This window comes from Euleptes europaea, chromosome 8 (genome assembly GCF_029931775.1).
Source record: "Euleptes europaea isolate rEulEur1 chromosome 8, rEulEur1.hap1, whole genome shotgun sequence".
Classification (NCBI taxonomy): domain Eukaryota; kingdom Metazoa; phylum Chordata; class Lepidosauria; order Squamata; family Sphaerodactylidae; genus Euleptes; species Euleptes europaea.
In genome coordinates, this window is record NC_079319.1 from 50,235,203 (window position 1) to 50,255,843 (window position 20,641).

General features: G+C 45.8%; 1 protein-coding gene across 1 annotated transcript; it reads left to right on the forward strand.

Annotated features, from left to right (window-relative positions):
• Positions 1–867: 867 nt before the first annotated feature.
• AQP4 (aquaporin 4) lies at positions 868–17,100 on the forward strand. Its single transcript, XM_056853990.1, has 5 exons — positions 868–917; positions 7,842–8,256; positions 12,240–12,404; positions 14,858–14,938; positions 16,592–17,100. The coding sequence occupies exons 1-5, from the start codon at positions 886–888 to the stop codon at positions 16,868–16,870; spliced, it is 972 nt and encodes a 323-aa protein (XP_056709968.1). The 5' UTR covers positions 868–885; the 3' UTR covers positions 16,871–17,100.
• Positions 17,101–20,641: the final 3,541 nt, after the last annotated feature.

The window sequence follows — 20,641 nt, forward strand, 5'->3', positions numbered from 1 at the left end:
TATGTTGTAACCCAATAGGATTATTCTGATTTGTATTATAAACCAATGAAATCATCCCCTAGAACTCTGAGCCAATGAAAAGTTATTATGTAATATGCATAATTAGAATATTATAATGAGCTAATTAAAAGGTTATAAAAGTCTAAACACACTTTTGTCCGGTGCTCCAAACTTCATTTTGAAAGCCTCTGAGGGCAGAGTCTGGAGACTCAAACAGCTGTCTGAAATAAATAAAAAACCTGTTCTTCCAGAAAACTGGCTTTGGGGTCTTTGTGTTTGAAATCCAGCTCCTAAAACCTCGCTATATCAATATATACTGATATATAATAATCTGTTCTGTGTGAGGCGAGTTGGAAGTCACTTTCTGTATTGTTTTATATCACTTCTTTTCTTTTTTTCTTCACTTTTTTTCTTTTTGCACACTACGTTTTTTTTTGTACATTTTGACATATTCTGTAATATTCTGCCTATTTCCGGAAAACTTTAATTATTATTTTTTTAAAAGCTGCAGAATTAACTAACACGCTTAAATCCCAGCCTGTGCCTTAACTTCGGAGGCGACGTGTATTTTCCTGTTGCGGGGAATCAATGACACATTTGCTGGATTTCCAAAAGAGCTTGCCCTGGGCCAGCCAGGCGACCAGCCGACCAGGTAAGGGCAAGGTATTTGGGGGGGGGGGGGCGTTCAAATAGAACTTGGCGGCCTGCCCCACGGTGGACGAGGCTCTTCCCAGCCCTCCACTCCCCCCCCCCAAAAAAAACCCCCAACTCGACAAGTAGCCGTAACCCGACTCCCCCGGCGCACTCGGAGACCGCCTCTCCTCCCTCTCGCGGCTCCGTCTCTCCCAGGCGCTCCAGCCATCCATCCAGCCAGCCAGGGGAGGCATGAGCGACCGAGCCGCGTGGAGCGGCGGCGGGTGAGTCCAGCGCTGGGCGCGCATCCGCCGCGGCTTGGGGTCGCCGCGGAGCAAAGGGGGCCGGGGAGGCGAGCGCGTGGGGGAGGCGAGGGGGAGAGGGGCGCGGGGCCCGTGGGGAGGGGCGCGGGCCAGACCGGGGCGCGTTTGGTTCAAAGGGCAACTTTAGGGAGGGAGGGCGCGGGCCGCCGCAGAGAAGCGCCACAGGTTGGCTGTTCCGCCAGACCCGCTGGGGCGGGGGTCGGTGAGCCTTGAAGCCCAAGAGGGCAGGAGAGCGCACGAAGCTCTTCGCAGGGGACAGCTTTGCTCCAGGGACGCGAACCGGGCTGCTGGGGGGGGGGGGGAGGGGGGGTCCAGATTGCAGGTTCTTGGTGGCGCCAGGAAGCAGCCGGCCTTGGATCCAGCCTGCTGCCCCTTGCCGCCGCAGAAGGGGTGAAGGCGCTGGGAGAGCGGCCGCTTGCCGGGGTGCAGGTCAAGCAGGCGAAGCGCCCCAGGCGGCTGGCCCCCTGCCTCGGCGGAGACCCGGGAGGGGGGAGCTAGCCAGCCCCCCCCCCAGCTGCGCTCCCCCTCTGCCCAGGCTCTTCGGCCGTTCTGGCGGAGCCTGGCGAGGGTCCTGGCAGCTCTTCCCCACCCCCGCCAGCCCTGCCCCCTCGCCCCTCCCTGGCGCGGTGCCTGCCGTTCCCCTCGTGCTCCTCCCGTGCAATCCCAAAGGACGCCCCGGGAGCAGCAGCTTTCGCGCTTGCTGCGTGCCTCGCGCGGTCGGATCGGTGTCCTCCACTTTCACGCCGGACAGTAAGCTGCTGCAGGAGTTGCTTTAGCGGGGCTGGCCTGGTGGCTGCGGTTGGCTTTGCTCGCCTCTCCCGCCGGGTCTCCCAGTCGCTCGCTTTGGGGGTTGATCGGCGCCGCTCGGCGGGGTTGGCGGGGAGGGAAAGGTTTCGGGCGAGAGCCTGGGGGGCGTCCGGCGCGCCCTGGCAGCCCTGACTCCCGGGATGAAATGTTAAACGCAGCCGATCTGCTCAAGGTCAAGGGCGATCCCCGTCTCGTTCACCTATTTGGAAAGGATCCTAAAAATATACCTTTGCAAGGCAGTTGGCGGTTTGGTCACGCCCCCTGCCTCGTAAATATAGAGATCGCTGGTTCAGGGCTTTATCGCCTAGCGAAGGGGACTTTGCAGCCCTTTCTCAAGGGCCGTCTGCGCACGGGAGGGTTTTCCTTGGATTTGCCGCTTCCAAATTCTCAAAACTCAACCCAAAGCCCCCGTGCAGAGTTCTGAGAGTTCAGATGGAGAAGATGTGCGTCTACGGAGCGGCAAAACCTCCCAGGCATAAGTGGCCAAAGTTTGCTTTGCCAGGGTGATTCCTCTGAATGGAAAGGGGGGAGAGTCGGCGCGGCCTGCCCCGCGTCCATGTCAGCCTGGTCTCCCTCGGTATTTGCTGAGGTGGCAAAAGGCTGGACCTTTTGCACTGGGGGGGAAAAAGGATTCCAGACTTGTGCGCGCAAAGATAATATTTTGCTTGCTCTCTCTCTTTTGCCCGGCCCCCTCTCCTCCGACTGGCGCTCACCAGAGCGCACAGACCCGCCAAAAGGCCAAGGCCTTGGAGCTGCCGACCTTCTCCTTGGATTCTGTGCGGCTGCTCAAGAGCTCTGGTCCCGCTGGCCTGCAGAGGATGCTCCTGCAGAGGGTGCAGCGTCTCCAGGGTTGCAGCGGGAGACTTTGCATCCATCTGGCCTCTGGAAGGGAAAGGATTCTGGAAGAAGGTTGCATTCAGAGAGGGGGGGATGGGATGCCTTCTCCGCCTGGCTTGCTCGGAGCTAGGGTGGTGGGAAGGCGTTTCCTTTCCGTGCAGGAAACCCAGGTTCGAATCCCTGCCCTCAGACTGACCTCCCTCTGCCAGCTGTCAGGCAAAAATGCTTGGAGGAAGGGTGGAATACTAATAAATGGGTTGGAATTAAGCCATGAAGAGATAGCTTCAAGGTATGACAAACAGGGTTGCCAACCTCCAGGTACTAGCTAGAGATCTCCTGCTACTACAACTGATCTCCAGCCGATACAGATCAGTTCACCTGGAGAAAATGGCTGCTTTGGATTCTATGGCATTGAAGACCCTCCCCAAACCCTGCCCTCCTCAGGCTCCACCCCCCAATATTACAGTCGTTCTTTGTTTGGACGGATGTGCAATTTGTATTTTAGTGTGGTATGGTAGAATTGATAACCGTGTTGACCAACAGACCCAAAAATATCCCCCGTCCAACAAACTTGAAAGAAAGGTAGATATATTTCAGAACGTGCTGTAAGAAAGAAGTAATTGAAACTCAATTTTCACTGAGCAAACTATTGCTGTGATAATTGTTTTATCCTCCCCTTTTGTTCAAACAGCTCAGAGCAACATCCTGTCAAGTAGATTCTAGGAAAGAGAATGACTGGTCCAGGGTTACCTGATGAGCTTCATGGCCAAGGGGAGATTTGAACCCAGGTCTCCTCTGCACTCCAGTCCAACACTTTAACCACTAGACCACACTGACTCTTGCTGTTCAGTTACAACCCATTCCATAACCTTGCAAGGACTTGGCATTATGCTGATTTAGTTAATTATGGCTGCTCCAAAAATATCACTGAAATCCCAATTCAGAAGGAAGGTTGACATTTGCAGAGTTACACTCCTGGGTCGGTTGAAATCAGCAGGGTTTCAGAAAGGCGTAACTGTGCTTAGGATTGTGCTGTACCTGAACACACTCGAGTAATGTCAGGGTAAGGTTGAGTTTCCCACCAAGTCCCCGACAGGCTTCTGCAGAAGTATTTATGGAGTTCATAAAACTTTACAGTGTTTTAATAGATGGTGAGGTTAGGATTGCCTACCCTTTTTCTGGCAAGACTCCTGTGGTTTTACGAACTGTATGGCATGCAGGCATTTGGCAGGTGATGTTTTCCATCTCTCCTCCATATGAAAGGGGAAAGTAGCATGCTTTCAGGTATTGCTTCAAAGCACCAGAGCCCTGCAAAGCAAAATGCATTCCAGTGTTCTTAACTGCTTGTCTTCTGACTAGACAGGGAACTTACTTTACTCTTCCAGTCGAAAGTCTTGAAACTGCAAAGTGTAGCTTTCTGTGCACTGTAAAATATAGGAAGTCCACCATATGTGTAAAGTTGGGGTTGGTAGTTCCCCCTCCCATACTACAAGTTATTGGTTTTGTTGTGTGAACAGACTATGCAAAACTTTAATGGGGGATCATTTTACCATTGAGAAAACATAATGTCAAGTCTTCAGGCAGGGTGAGAACATGAAAATAAAATGAGGAGATAACTTCCCTGTCAAAGAGTTCCAACCAGTCTCCACCAGTTGGGCTGCTTTGGTTAGGTCAAATGTTTCCCAAAATATTAAACTCCAGGTTTTCACCCCAAGTTGAATTCAGTAGCTGCTACCAACTCTGGACCAAAAGGTAAGCCTCCATGCGTGGGGTCCAGAGTAACCCCTGCCAAGCTTCAAAAGTTAAGTGTAACGCTTACCCTGCAAGGTAAGCCATTGAGAAAACATTTTCTCAATGACATTTTCTCAAAAACATTGAGAAAAATTTACCATTGAGAAAACATAATGTCAAGTCTTCAGGCAGGGTGAGAACATGAAAATAAAATGAGGAGATAACTTCCCTACAGTCTGATAGTGTGACTGGGAAGCAAAATAGGGTTGCTCTAGTAAGTCCAGTAGGAGAACATGAAAGGCAGACAGTAACGGAACAATGAAGGTCAGGGGCATGGAAGACTTTGGCCTAGAACTGGGAAGAAGAGGCTCCTGCAGAGAAAAGATCTCAAGTGTTGCATGGGCATAAGTCAGTTCCCTGGCCTACCTAATTTACACTGGCAGGTACCAGGGCCTACTGAGGTAACAGATCCTGATGAGTGCCATTGTTTGCAAACATAGTAAGGTGCAGTGTAAAAGCCCTCATCCCTTTAGCAGGCTAGGGGCCAAGGAGCAGGACCTGATGAGATCTTTACTTGGATCCATGAGCAGTTCATAGTGAGGAATGAGAGCCCACTGGCATACATTTCCCCCACCCATGCCTCATGTATGTGTGTCACCTTCAGGTTTGTACAATTTCATCTGGAATATCAAATAGGTGAAATGGGCCTGTATGCCCCGGATTTGTCATAAAATCTAATGTCCCTAGGCCCATTCCAGTCAGTCTTCCAGATGAAATCCAGGAATTAACTGTTCTGCCCCAGTTCATCAGGAGGCTGGAGCAAGAAAACTGCTCTTTTTGAACATGAACCAAGTAGTGCCGGGGAGAAACATACTGACTAGATACTACAAACCCGGGCTGTCCCATGGGCAGAACTGAGATCTTGGTCAGGTGTCTGGAAGAAGGGAATTGTAGGTTATGAGCTGCTGTACTTGAACCAGCAAGGACGGAAGCTTAAATAGATCCAGTGTGGTGTAGTGGTTAGAGTGTCAGACTAGGACTAGGAAGACACAAGTTTGAGTGCCCACTCTGCCATGGGAATTTACTGAGTAACCTTGGTCAGTTGCAGAGTCTTAGTGTCAACATTGGTGTTGTGAGGTTAAAAGGGAGGAGAGGAGAATGATGTGAGCTGCTTTGGATCCACATTGAGGAAAAAGTTGGGAGTATAAGTGAATTGAATTAAATAATTAGAGGGAAGTAGCTGTGCCCTTCTATGTCATCTCTGGAACCTCATCCTGCCAAGAGTTAGTTGGCTAGTATATTTCAACGAACTGTAGATGTGGGGGCAGTAGTCTTGTTTTGTGAGATGAACACAGACCATAAACTAGGCACTTAACCAGTGCCATGTCCCTGCTGATCTACCATTTCCAACGATCTTGGTGGTCCGAAGGGGAACTGGGGGTAGCGGGGACTGCCAGTTCAGAGCCTGGTCCTGTGTGGTCAAGGGATGGCTGAACTTTAAGGCTGGAAGACCATCTTAACCCAATGGGTTAGGGTTGGCTCCTCTTCCAAGGCCTCTGGATTTAGGGAATCAGATACTAGGAGAGCCCTGACAAACTTTGGGGTCTCCAGAGTTCTGATCCCCTATTCTTCAATGGAGGAGGAATCCGTTTCCAGGTCCTCCCACTCCTTCTCAGATGAGATTACCGTGTTCCAGGATCTGTATCATTAACCATATTATCTGGGACTATGCGCTCTGGATTTTACACGTGTCACTTTGTGACATGAAATTGTACTTTGTGGCTGACATTCATTCCAGTGAGGAAAATTAAAGTAGTGCACTTGAGAATCACGCTGCAGTGGGAATCATCCCATTATCATTGTACACTCTGGAAAGAGTCATGTCCCTCTTTCTTCCTGAAATGTCAGGGATGTGAAAGAAGAGGCAACGAGTATTCAAATGGAACATCTCTCCCTGACTCCAAACTAGGTCTGGAGGCTGTCCTGACACCAGGATGTGGAGGGCTGTCTTGCAAGGCTACTGCTGTGGACACCTTTTAGCCTGAGAGAAGTGGAATGTGCAAACCAAGTATTATCTCAGGTTGCCTCTGACTTTCCTAAGTGGACTCTGCAAGTAAAAATGGCGGCACTGTTGGGATGGTCTTTGGGCTCTAGCAAATGCCCAGCTTTCTTTCCCCCTGTTCTTGAACAATAAAACCATAAAACTTAAATAAGACCCATCTCTAAAAACACCTCCCTTTGTCTTTTCTCTGCAGCCTCCAAAAAACGAGCAACAAAATAAGTACGCTGAGGATCAGAGTCCTCTAAGAGGAACTGAACCTTTTGCTCCGAAATTGCTCAAGAAGATGTGGACCATTTGTTAAAACATGGTATAATAATCCATTTTAGCCTAAGTTGGTATACGTAAAGACAATGCAATGTACCAAGGAGTCCACTGACTGAAGAGGGCAGGGACACAGCCGGCCTGAAAAAGGGATCTTTACGGCCCAGCAAAACCATTGAAAAGGGGCAATTAAATCTTGAATGCATAAAGATTCTACATAACTTTGGACTAACCAGAGAATCCATATAGGAAAGAAGAGTACCCTTAGATAACAGGCCCAGGGCAAGTGGAGGACATATCCTCCGAACATCGAAAGGAGTGTAACTCTTAATTCTAGCATAGATCAATGTGGCCCCATGTTTTTTACATTGATCTACAGAAGAAGAGTAAAGGTCTTCCACCTTCAAATTTACAAGTGATAGCTTATGTTCAAAATCCTGGAGCCACGGAGCCTTATAGGAGTCCTTGAGGGTTAAGCTTACCAAGATATCCTCCAGGGCCTCAAAAAATAGATGAAACCAATAATTAAAGGTGTGTTCCCAGGCACAATCTTCTATTGAGCGACGACCAAACTCATATTGAAAGGCTGATGGTGAAATGTACCCGGGTAGCCCTCCAATTGCTCGAAGGAATGAGGACTGCACTCTATTTATGGAATTGTCTACAGCAGAAATCCATATAGGGGCACTGTACAAAAGTTGTCACATCACTATTAAGTTAAAGACTCTTAATAGCTGCTGGGATATAATGTGCCCCAAATGCCCAGCTTTATTGCCCTTTGGAGCCTGCTCTAGAAGGAGGTGCCCCTCCCTCCTCCTTGAATGCTGTTTCTGGTGTGAGAAGAAGAATGTAATGCTGACCTTCTCAAGGCATGAGGATGTGCTCATTGGGCAGAACCAAGAGGGAGGGCAGACCAGACCTGTTAATCTGTGCTTTCCCATTGCAGTGGCTTTACGTTAGAGAATAGTGTGGCAAATACAAGAGGGGACCGAGGTAGGGGGAAAGCTTCATATCTCCTTTCTCCAAATAAACTTGATTGACCATTATGTAGCAACTCATAAAACATTAGCCCTACTTCATCTGTATCTTTACCATTTCTGGTAACTTTACAGGTGATGTAGTGATCACTTGGAGAAACCTTAAGGCTGCAGGGTAATTTCTAATGCTGCTTATGTTTTCCTTTTCAGCAAGTGTGGACGTCTGTGTAAGTGTGAGGCTGTCATGGCGGCGTTCAAAGGCATCTGGACTCAGGCCTTCTGGAAAGCTGTTTCAGCAGAGTTTTTGGCAATGCTTATATTCGTCCTCCTGAGCCTCGGCTCCACAATCAACTGGGGCGGAGCTGAGAAACCTCTACCTGTAGACATGGTCCTTATCGCTCTCTGCTTTGGACTCAGCATTGCCACGATGGTGCAGTGCATTGGACATATCAGTGGTGGCCACATTAACCCTGCCGTCACTGTTGCTATGGTCTGCACTAGGAAGATCAGCCTTGCCAAGTCGGTCTTCTATATTGCAGCCCAGTGCCTGGGTGCCATCACAGGGGCAGGCATTCTCTACCTTGTTACTCCTAGGCGTGTGGTAGGGTCCTTGGGAGTCACCTCGGTAAACAAATTTTCTCTTGTTCTTATGAAACATAAGTAACAAGCACCAGCATATATGCATTTTGTAATTGAAATCCAGGAATTGTCTACTGTTGATGTAACTACAGTTGCTAGGGATGATGGGTAACACCACGTGGCATTGGCTTTGGTCATGATTCAAGAGGACGAGTGATAAAAAGGCATACTTCAGAGAACAGGATACAAATGGAATAATGATTCTGATGTGTTGTGTCATCGTTCAGATGCAAAAACAAGCCACAGATGTGAGCTCCTCAGCCTTGCACACACACCTCAGCGCCTCAAAGATTAAGCACATCAATTTTGGAAGCAATCTATAGTTCAGCATTTAAATTGAATCACAAAGTATAATTTGTTCCCCCCAAACCAGAGTTCTAAACTGGTTTAATCTTGATTTGGAATTCTGGTTTGGAGGAAAGTGACCAAGCCATTCTTTGTAGTTCGTATATAATAATGTGTTTTGTTTGCCATGAATGTCTGTAGGTGAGCATGAGGGGAAGAGTGAAGGGGAAGGGAAAGGGAGCATACAAGCCCAAACATTGGCTCCAGCTTGTTCATGTGGTTTGTCATTAACTCTGAGGCATGCTAATATAACTAGGAGAACAGAATGAATTAATTCACAGTGAAAGATTCTGGGTATTTTTTTTATAGATGAGACTTAAGACAGGTCTTGTTTTAATCAGTTTGTAATGCCAACGAGCATTTTTGGCAGTGTAGTTTTTGCATGTGTGTTACATTTAGATATATATTGGTAAAGATGCACATTGGCATTACAAATCCTCTCTTCTGCTTCGTATTGGGTATTAATGGTGATTAGATAAATAGCACCAGTTGATTTAAACCTCAAATATGAAAATACAAATTAGTATAGACTTATGAAAAGACATTTGTTGGCATGATTTCAAAAGATAACATGCTAAATTTATTCTAACATTGTTGTATAGACAAAGGAAGATTATAGCCTGTAGGGAATAAAGTAATCTATACTAAGGTAAGGGACTTGAGGTGATGGTTTGTTATCTAATTTTTTGGGACCATTTTTCATCCATTAAATGATCTTTGGGCAGGCGCCTTGTAGTCGACACTCATGTGGATCCCTTTCTTATGAATGGGTGTAGCATGCATTCAGAAGACTAATTTTAATCCTGATAGGCTGTCCCATGATGAAATAGTTCATAAGAACAGGATCTACGTGGATTTCCACTATGAATCAATTGCTTAGGAAGTCTGTTTCGTAGCAGTAAATAAATAAATGGCAACAAATATTGGCTCTTAATGAATAAAGGTGACATGTATTCTTTAACCCAAAAGAAGAAAGTGGTTTCTTTCCCAAATGCCCTTGTTTTCTCATACAGACAGACATTACTTTGTGCGTGACAATGATTCTTTAACAGATATTTTTAGAACTTTCAGAAATCATTTAATTGCTCATAGAACAAACAGACGTGAAATGAGATTTTGAGATTAAATGATTGGGAATGTAAAAAAAAAATCCCAATGCCATTGTGATGGTGACTGGAAACTCCATCAAGATGACATGGTTCTTTAAAAAACAGGCCATGTGTGCCTCAGAGTTCAGCTTTGTTCTCTGCTAATAAAGGATCCCCATCAGTTATTCCTGCTGCAGGACCTATTAACACGCACTTGAGCTTCCTGCTGCCTGTTTTTAATTGAAACGGAAATTAATTGAGTTAGAGCTAATTAATGGATTTATAATATAACACTAAATTATAGTCCTCCTAAGAAGAAAAATCACATGTGAAATCCACACTGTAAGAAACGTTCTCTGGATTTTTGCAATGTATGCATTCAAAAAAGTGCAGCTTGCGCCTTTCCCAATCTGGCAACCATCTGTCATATATATGATGACGATTAAAAAGGCTGATTCTTCGGCTTGCTGTGACAGTGCAGAAGCTCTTAGAGTAAAGCCATGCCAACTGTTACAGTCAACGCAACATGTACGAAATTGTCACATAAGCTTCACAGCTACACAATGTGGCCATCAGCATATCAGCACATCGGATTTCTGAAGCGGGGCACCATTAAAAGTCTTTCCCATCACTGAAGTGCTTTGGACCACTTCGGACATTAACAAATGGAGCATTCCAGTTATCCTTGTATGGCATTGTGACACAGCATCAGATGGATTGCAATGGCTGTATGCAAGAGAGCGCACCAGGTCAGGTGCTGCTTCTCCCATCTAATTGCATCCCCATTAGGGTTGCCAACCTCCAGGTAATAGCTGAAGATCTCCTGCTATTACAACTGATCTCCAGCTGATAGAGATCATTTCCTCTGGAGAAAATGGCCACTTTGGCTATTGGACTCTACAGCATTGAAGTCCCTCCCCAAACCCTGCCCTCCTCAGGCTCCGCCCCCCAAACCTCCCACCGGTGGGAAAGAAGGACCTCCCCAGGAATGATTTGACCCACCTGTATGGAGTTACTTTTTAAACACTCGACACCATGCTATCCTATAGATGGGAGAAAGTGTTCATTAGCCATGAAGCAGCTTCCATCCCTTGCATTGTGGCGTCCAGCGGCGTAGCGTGGGGGGTGCAGGGGGGGCCGGCCGCACCGGGCGCAACATCTGGGGGGGCGCGCTCGCACTCGCAGCTCTCTGCCCCGAGTGGCCGGGTCTCCATGGCTGGGGGAGGGGGGGCAGACCCCCCCCGTCCCCAGCAGCCGCTCTTCTCCAGAGTCTGCTCCAGCCTCGCCTCGCCCGCCAGGGTCTCAAGGGGAAGCCTCCCCTCCAGCAAAAGGGCGCTTCACCCAACCCGCCACCCCTTTCCTCTCCAGTGGGGACCCAAGACGGCTCACGTCGTTCCCCTCTGCAGCATGTTATCTTCACCCCCACCGGGTGAGGTGGGCCAGGCGGAGAATGCACGCGCTTGGCCGAGACCACCCAACACGTGTGCACGACGCAGCCGGGATTCGACCCCTGCCCCGCCGAGCCAAGCGTCCGCCAAGCCACCCTTCCTGGCGCCGCAGCCGGCCTGGCTGCTTGCTGGCAGGGAGGCAGGCAGGCAGGCCGGCCGGCCCTGCGCCTCCGCGCCAGCCCGGGGGCACGCGCACCCCCCCAGCCCCCCAGCCCGCTCACCTGCGCGGCGTCCAGGCGGCTCTTGCTCTTGCTGCGGGGCCAGCAGACATGGCGCAGGGAGGCGAGGCCCGGCCCGGCCCCCTCGCCAAGCACCTGCGCGGCACAGGGAGCGGAGCCGGCCCGGCCCCTGCGCGGCACAGCAGCCCCGCTCCCGCGGGAACGCGCCCTTTCGGCGCAAGGCCGGCCCTTCGGCTTCTGCCACCGGCCTTTCCTTCCAAGCCAGCCCCTGGAGCACGACCTGCAGCAAGACCCCCTCCCCAAGCCCCAGAAATCAAGCTGCTCTCCCTTCTGCGCCCCCCAGCAAAGCCAAGATTTGAACCCAGGCCTCCCAGGCCCCAGTTAGCACAACATGCTCTGCAGGGGACCAGTGGCCCCCCCCCCACAGGCCCTCTCCTTGGAAACACATTACAGCCCTGGCGGAGGCTGCGGACACCAGGATGCTCTTCTGAGAAGTGTTTGAAAATAAACTTGTATTTAGATGCATTTTACTTTAATTACATCAGTATTTTCATAACAAACAATACATGTGCTTATGGGGTAAGGGTTTCTTTAACTAATCTAGTGGAAGAGACTCGAGTGCTAAAATCCACGGGTTAGGGGGCGCAAATTACTTGCCTTGCCCCGGGTGCTGACAACCCACGCTACGCCACTGGTGGCGTCCATGTAACTGTTGCAGTGTGTGGAAGTTGTGCAGCAGCAACAGGGCCTGTTGGAGTGTAACTTTCTTTATTTAAAAGGCTTTAAAGTCACTCTAGCTTCCTTACTCGTTTGGTTTGAAATGGATGTAATCAGTGGGGAGAAAATTGTATTTTCATTTTCAAGTTTTCTTTATGCTTCCTGGATCTCTGGTGTGCTTCTTTTTGCTAGGTACATGGAGACCTTTCCGCTGGCCACGGACTACTGGTGGAGTTGATAATTACATTCCAGCTGGTTTTTACTATTTTTGCAAGCTGTGATTCAAAACGCAGCGATGTCACAGGTTCAGTGGCGTTAGCAATTGGACTGTCAGTTGCCATCGGACACTTATTTGCTGTAAGTAGCTGGATTCTCTGGGAGTATAAAATAAGCCATTCTTTGGAATTTTGCTGAATAACATGATGTGAATGTTATGCAGCCAGTTGCAGTGTGTAAAATGGTTCATGTGCAATCTTAGTAACATCTGAATAGGTTTCATTGGAAGAACAGTTGTGTGTGTGCTCAGTTGTTTTTGAACTCACCTGGTAGAGTTTTGCCCCCAAAAAGTTTTTAACATCGTTACATTTCCTTGTAAAATAGGAAAAATCCTGACCTATATTACAGGATTGCTGCAGAGTGATGTGGTTTGGAGCATAAGCTAGTTGTTTGTGGAGGGAAGAGATAGTGTCCAGTGCAAATCTCATTCCTGCCATAACCTCACTGATTAGGCAAGTGACTTTTTCTCCTGTCACCAGTATTTGTGGGGTAATGTTGACCTATACTGCAGGATTGTCTTTATATTATGTGGGGAGATCCATGATAGGCTCTCCATATGTGTTTTAACCTTAAAAGCAGCTGCAGTTTTTAACCTTAAAAGCAGCTGCAGTAAGGCCCTCTTTTCGCCTGTCTACTTTTCTTGCTGGGTTAGTCAGAGGGGCAGTTTTAAGTTGGAGAGAGGTCACCACCAGCCACCCAGAACCAAGCCCCTGATCTGGTCTGGAGAACCTGGCAGCCGCTGTTTAGAACTGGAAGAAACGCACCCAACACATTGAGAGAGCTGATCACAGAACTCCAACATAACATGTAATTTGGGCCTTGGGGCAACTCTATACATATTTTGAGTGCTCTAGGAAATGCCACTGTCACGCCATTGTTCACTGCAACAAACGCAAAAAGCATGGACTATTAGATTCAAAAACATGTGTCTTCAATCACTTGTTCTAGGAACCCTGGCCCAGCCTGGGTTGGTAGACACTTGCACATTGGCGTTTCAAGACCTGAACTCTTTTAAATACTTGCTTTGATGTTTCCTACACTAGCCATAACTGTGGAACGGGCAGCCCATTCCTGAGCGGAAGGGCTGAGCTGTTGGCTGGAGGCGCCACCTCCAAAGGAGGATTCAGCCCCCCACACACACCGAAGCCAAACTGCTGCCCTCACCCTTGAGCCCCATGAAACCGCTCCATAGGGTTCAACGGGGATATGCCACCTAAAAAGGTGGCATAAATTGAGGTGAGTGTAAAGGGGGCGTTTCTGGCCTGAATGGCTTAGGAGGTTGCCTAAAGGCGTCTTCTCCCTTGGACCACCTCAGGAACACCTGATGCTGGCGTCCATGCCAATCTTGCCAGTGCAAGGGGCACGGGCAACGGTGCAGGCCCCTGCACTCCTAAGGACTTTCAGCCCTCAAGGTGAGGAAGGGGTGTTAGTTGAAGTGCTTTGAACACAGAGGAAAGTGTTATTACTATTAGTGGGAATATGGACACATAAAACGATATATGGACACTATAGGTTTACTCAGTGGACACTATAGGTTCATCCCCACAGCAAGGCCATTGGCTGGATTACTCCCTGAACAACCCTGCAGATAGTCTGCCTCATGGAGTACTCTTGATCAAAATTAAACAACCTCTGGTATTGTGAGGATGTACCCAAGTTGGCTAGAACTGATGCTTGGTCAGTGAGAGCAGCAGCAGCCCTATGAGGCATCCTAGAGGAAGGCTCACTGCCCTGGGAAGGCTCATCTTGCAGTCCTGTACCTTGTCCCCCTTGCTTTTCATGATATGGTGATGGCTGCCAACTTGGAAGGCTTTAAGAGGGGAGTGGACATGTTCATGGAGGAGAGGGCTATCCATGGCTACTAATCAAAATGGATACTAGTCATGGGGCATACCTATTCTCTCCAGGATCAGAGGAGCATGCCTATTATATTAGGTGCTGTGGAACACAGGCAGGATTGTGCTGCAGTCATCTTGTTTGTGGGCTTCCTAGAGGCACCTGGTTGGCCACTATGTGAACAGACTGCTGGACTTGATGGACCTTGGTCTGATCCAGCATGGCTTTTCTTATGTTCTTATGTTCATGCCCATTTTTCTGGACAGGCCCACTGAGGAATAATTTCTGTCCCTTTTAGGGGCCAAACATTGTTATTGTGTAATAATGATTTATAGTAATAATTTCACATACAGGTTGAGTATTCCTTATGTGGACTGCTTGGGACCAGAAGTGGTCTGTATTTCGGATCTTTCTGTATTTTGGAATTTTTGCATATACATTATGATATATCTTGGGGATGGGACCCAAGTCTAAACAAGAAATTCATTTATGTTTTATATATTCTTCATACACATAGCCTGAATGTAATTTTAAACAATATTTTTTAATAATTTTATGTATATTGAACCATCAATGGCACTACTGAGGGCCTGTGAGTATTGCCTGCATGCCGCCTCAAAAGGTTCAGTTTTCGGATCAGTCCAGATACTGAATGTCCGGATAAGGGATACTCAACCTGTATGTGTATTTTAATGCAGATCAACTACACAGGTGCCAGCATGAACCCTGCTAGATCATTTGGACCTGCAGTTATCATGGGAAAATGGGACCACCACTGGGTAAGTGATGATTGTATACTTAAGTACTTCTTATTTTGTCAGAGCAACAAATAATTGAAAATCTGACTGTTTTATTCTTTTCAAAAAAATATTTCCATGAAACTATTTCCATTAAGATCATCTGTGAATGAGAACATTACATGATCACAGGATTTCTTCACGTATCTGTTTTGTTTTTTTGAAGTTGCCCAGAGAAACTTATTTTTGTAGTGCTTTCAATGAATACAATTCAAAGTGGGTTTAAAAAAAAGCAATATTTTTTAAATTAAAACAGTATTTTTAAAATTTTAAACTAGAATATGTCTCTTTAATATGTGACCTCTTAAACCTGAATATGTGTTTCTTTTATGACCTTATGATAAAGTTGTTTTTCTTTCTGAAGAAAGAACTGTGAGGAAACCGTCTTTGCTGTGCATCATACAGCACAATAGTTCATGTACTTATATTATGGCTTGACACCAGGGGGCAGGGACCAGCAAATCACCCCAGATATTGCCCGTTGATCCATCTGTTCTGCCCGGGAACCACAACTAGCCCTTACTTCTAGGTGAGACTATTTACCCTTGCGGACCAGGGCAGGGCAGCCACATGACAAAGAGGAAGGGACAGACTTAAGAAGAAAGGAACCATGCAAAGAAGAAACACCTTTTAGTTACAGCGTGGATTTTGCCGAAAAATTCTGTTGAAAGAAGGATTTCTGTCAGTGGAGTACTTCTCTGCCTCCCCCCCTCACGCTGCAACTCCAGATGCCCTCTGAAATGATGCTCCTGAATTTTAAGGTTACAGCAGCAAAATAATACGAATTTTTGTTGAGGAAGTATTTCGATAATAATGGGAAAGTTTGATTTGTTTTTTTGGGGGGGGAGAGGATTCTTCTGATTTATATCGCTTTGGTTTAAATTGATATACTCTGAAGACAGCACTTTGATTTTGTATTGAAACCGAATCAGTATAGTAAACCAGAACTTGAATAATCAAACAGGATGCGCTGCATGATAGGGCTGTCTAAATTTGGCAAGATTTCTGTGGGGGAAACGTACCTGTGTCTGTGATAGTATTTGAGCTTCTTTTAATTTGCTCACCAGCATATATATTTTTGTGGGGGGTTGTGTAGCACATGTTAGTAAACTTCCTGAGACATCTATAGTGCCATTCTGTTTAATTCCTTTTATATTTTATATCTGTATTGATTCCGTTTTATCAAAAGATATTGTATGCTGATGTATTAAAAAAGGAGTTGCCAAGGCAGATAATGAGCCAGTTCAGCACATTCAGAATTCTGTGTTCAGCATATTCAGAATTCTCTTGTATAAAATATGATTGTATCACCATGCTGTGTGTGCTTATTTACAAGGACACAGGCAGGACCTGGAACATAGAAAGCTTTTCTTGTTCATGTGGTTTGGCTAACATAACATGCAATTGATACATACCCCTTAGGAAGTGTGTTACCAGTGGGCTATGCAAGCACACAACTATATGGATAGAAGCTTTGCACGTTCTTGTAGCACCATGGGAGTAGCCATGGAGGAGGCATTAACCCTTTGTCTTCAGGTTACGTGCAAGACAATCCTTGTCCATAACCTACAGTTTCTTTTGAAGCATTGCTCTTACTGCATGATCTTCTGTGTTTCTGTTCCACCTTTCATGCAGATATATTGGGTGGGACCAATTATAGGAGCAGTCCTTGCAGCCGCCCTTTATGAATACATCTACTGTCCTGATGCCCAGCTCAAACGCCGTTTCAAAGAAGCCTTCAGTAAAACAAGCCAGCCGTCCAAAGGGAAGTACACAGAAGTAGAAGACACCAGGAGCCAGGTGGAGACAGATGATTTGCTTTTGAAGCCAGGAGCGGTCCACGTCATTGACATTGAAAAGGGTGAAGATAAGAAGGGCAGAGACCCAACAAACGAGGTGCTGTCGTCTGTATGACTAGCAAGGAGCACTGAAAGCAGAGAACAGCCTACTAGCTTGCCCACAAATAGCCTTCCACCCATCAAAGAGACAGATCTGTTGTAAATTAGGCCCCTACCTCTTCTTAAAATTGTAGGGAGATTGCAGCAATCAATTAGTTGCTCTATCAGACCACAACCCCATTCTGTTGAAGTGGTAGCAGTTAACAATGTTGAGTGATTATTCCAAATTCAGAAATGTCCTTTTCGTGATGATGATGATAGAGGGAATCTTTCTGCTGCTCCTCTGTCCCACATGAATTTTAGAAGAGGCACGCATTTTCGTGCAGCCAATTCCAAGAGGGAAATAACAGTCGTTGACAATCAGATTGACAGAAGAGACTTATCTGAAGATGCCTATAGACATAGAAGAGCAGTGTCTATCAGATTGTTCTTCTGACACTTAATTGCCTGTTGTCAATCTTGATTAGAATTTTAATGACAAAATCTATGAAAGGCTCAGAGACAGCAAGGCCAACATAGAGGACACAAAAACCCTTTAAAATCATTGGCTTTTTTATATTCCATTCTAAAACAACCATTCTATCAACTTTTAAAATTGATGCTGCCTCGGGGGGGGGGGTCATACTCCCTCCATTAAATTCTATATACTGTGCCTTCACTTTATAATAAGAAACCCTTCCGATCATAACTAATAATGTTAAAACTGAAGGGTGTTGATGATGCTGTTGAAGGAATGCATCCCTTTGTTATCCTTCCCTTAAAAAGTTCTCGTGAGAATTCAGTTGTTTACAACATAACATTGGTAGACCTTTGAGGGTATACAAACAACAAGAAAACTTCATATTTTATTCCATCTCAAAAGTAAAAGATGGATACAATCCAGCCAAAGTCAAGCACTCTGCAGTACAATTCTAAGAACACTTTCTTGAGAGTAGACCTGCTTAGGATTTCATTGTTAAATACCCATGTATTTCACTGGGAAATCCCTAGGCACATGCTTAACTCTCCCGTCAAAATCAGTGTAATTTTACAGTTCTTCACTGTGGCTGGAGCATATCCAGCAAGAATCCAGATATCAGAAGGAAGATGAAGGCTGATCTGTTTTCAGTGCACTTATCCAGTCAAAAAAGAAATCACTGTGCCAAGTTTATGTAACTGAAATGTTAAACTTACTTATCCACTGTGCTCACAATGTGATGTGTTTATTAATAGCAAACAGGCATTTATTAATTATTTAAAATACTGGCTGTGAAATACTTTGGCAATTGATGCTTTGCTTTTGTCTGCTCTGCTGTTAACAAGATTGGTTTTAGAGCTGCTTCAGATGCTACAGATTTTCTACATAGAAAATGTTCCATGCAGGAAAAAGGTACACCGCATGTGGCAGTTATTCAGGTACGTCTGTTTCACCATCTGTACATTCAGTCTACATGTGCTGAAAAGCCACCACTAACAAAGGCGAGTGCAGTTGTCACAATGAAATCTGTGAAGTGGAATCTGAATTTTCAATGGCATTAGGAAGCAGCAGCATGCAATAGCTTGCAACATTGGGCAGCAAGTCTGCCATTCATGAACTTCAAATGCTTTTGGTCAAAAATGTTTACAATTTCCAAACATCAACAGAATTGACTTCTAACTGTGGCTGATCATCCATTTAGAATGGTTTGTTAACAGATGTGACAAAAATATAGAACCACTCTGAAAACATCTACTGCAATAAGAATTGGTAATCGCCAGAGCAGTTTTATTGGTGGGGATAGCGATTGTGCACACACAAAGACATATGTACAAAGAACACTCCTTTCAATTGAGACATTGTGTGTATACATTGGAACCTCTGCCCTTAGAACAAATTACTGGTTCAAAGCCCAGTATGTGTTCCTCATAACTTTGGGAAAGAAAGTTCTTCCTTTGTTTATTATAAAAATAAAAAGATAAAACTTAAGTGATGCCTTATACTGGAGCCAGTCAAAAATGGTATCTCTGAAGTTTAGAAACCAGCCTGAATTCACTGACGGTGATCATTGTGCCAGTTCTCAGTATCCTTTGCAACTTCGATAATCACATAGACTATTCAGAGAAAACATTTTTACTTGTGGGGCATAAATAACAAGGTTTGGTCACATGACCTTAACAGGCTTTCTTAGTTATATTTTCTCCAGTACAAGGGTGACTTAAGGTATCCCACAATGGACTGCCTGGAGAAAATGATTTTACCTTAACCTCAAAGGTTGGATATATGCTCTTTCTAGAATGTTTTGCACTGGTATCATAATTTTGGTTAAGCACTGTAGATTAGCAGTTGGGTTTTTATTACTGGGGGGGGGGGGTTGTTAGTTTTTTAACTGTATTTTTACCCTGTGGTTTTTCCCCCCATTTAATTTTGTATTTTGGTATTACTCCATCTGTGCATGTTTATATTTTACATTTTGTTAGTTTGTCAACTGTGACATGCTTAGAGGTTATTTCAGTGGTTTATTGAGCTGTTTTACAAACAGATTTGAATGTGCTAATCTTGTGTTTGAGATCATTTAGGCGATCCCTGCCACTTGGTTCACAGCAAGCATGAGATGCAGAGTATTTTATAGCTCCAACCTCTGTTGGTAAAAATTCTGTGCTGGCCATGTGGTGCTTCTCATGCCCTCATCAGCAGAGATATGTCCAATTAAGAAGCTTGTATATTTAACAGACTTTGAATACCCTATCAGACCAGCATGGAGTCTCGGAAGTGACTGTGAAAGTAGAGAAATTGCCACTGACACTCAGCTTTTCAGGATTTTCACTGGTCAAATCTGAATGCCATTTTTCTATTCACTGCATTTACACATCACAAACGTCCATACTGGTGAATCATGTTGGTGCTGAGAAATGTCAAGCATTCAGATTTTTTTTCTGAATGCATTGGCTATAGTTGATTACTGATGGTTCATTTAGTTTAATGTTGAAACTGGTATATAGAGCAGGGGCGACAAACATAAGGCCCACGGGCTGGATTCGGCCCCTTGAGAGCTCTTATCCGGCCCGCAAGGCAGCCAAGGCAGCCACCCACCCCACTCTAGATCTGGGCTGGAGAGGCATGGCCCAGCCCAGCCAAGTGACATTTATGTCATATCCGGCCCTTGTAACAATTAAGTTTGACACCCCTGCTCTTGAGCTTACTGGCTGCTATATGCAAGCGATCTAAGTGTGACCTCCTAATCCTATCATCCACTGGCTGTGGAAAACTACTAAGAAAACGGGAAATCAATGTTTTGTGAAACCATACATGCTAGAATAAAGGCTGAGCAGTTTTTGCAGTGATCACCCTTGTCTCTATGGTCACCCCTGCCAGCTTCCTGCCTTTCCCACTTCTGCCAGATATTTGCAAAGAAAAATACCCCAATTATTTAAAAATGTAGATGTTGGAATTACAATATTTTTTATAGAATGGCGGAGTAGGCAAAGTAGACCAATGCTGAACTGTTAGATGTAGTAGCATGTGTCACTTTAGATATATGTTTCTTGTTTTTTAAAATATATAGCAGCCCCCTACAAACCATTTGCCTTACTTGTATCCATTTAAATTAGCATGATTAAGTACCCAAGGCAGCAGTTTTGCCAGGGTATCCACTGTAAGGATGCATGCCAGCATCTCCACCACGCGTTAAGATAGTCCATCTTGTTGAAAGTCTGTTGAGTAGGCAGGCATAGTTTTCTGTTTCTTGAAGGTACAAGGATCAGAAGCCCTATAGAGAGGCAAATGAAGCCACCAAGTGAAAATGCAAAGCTGCCATAAATTAAATGACAT

Bases quoted from the DNA above. Each gene is read 5' to 3' on its own strand.
- AQP4 (XM_056853990.1), top strand. From the start codon at position 886: ATGAGCGACCGAGCCGCGTGGAGCGGCGGCGG. The intron at 8,257-12,239 runs GTAAACAAATTT...TCTTTTTGCTAG, and splicing joins GGTCCTTGGGAGTCACCTCG to GTACATGGAGACCTTTCCGC. The intron at 14,939-16,591 runs GTAAGTGATGAT...CCTTTCATGCAG, and splicing joins GAAAATGGGACCACCACTGG to ATATATTGGGTGGGACCAAT.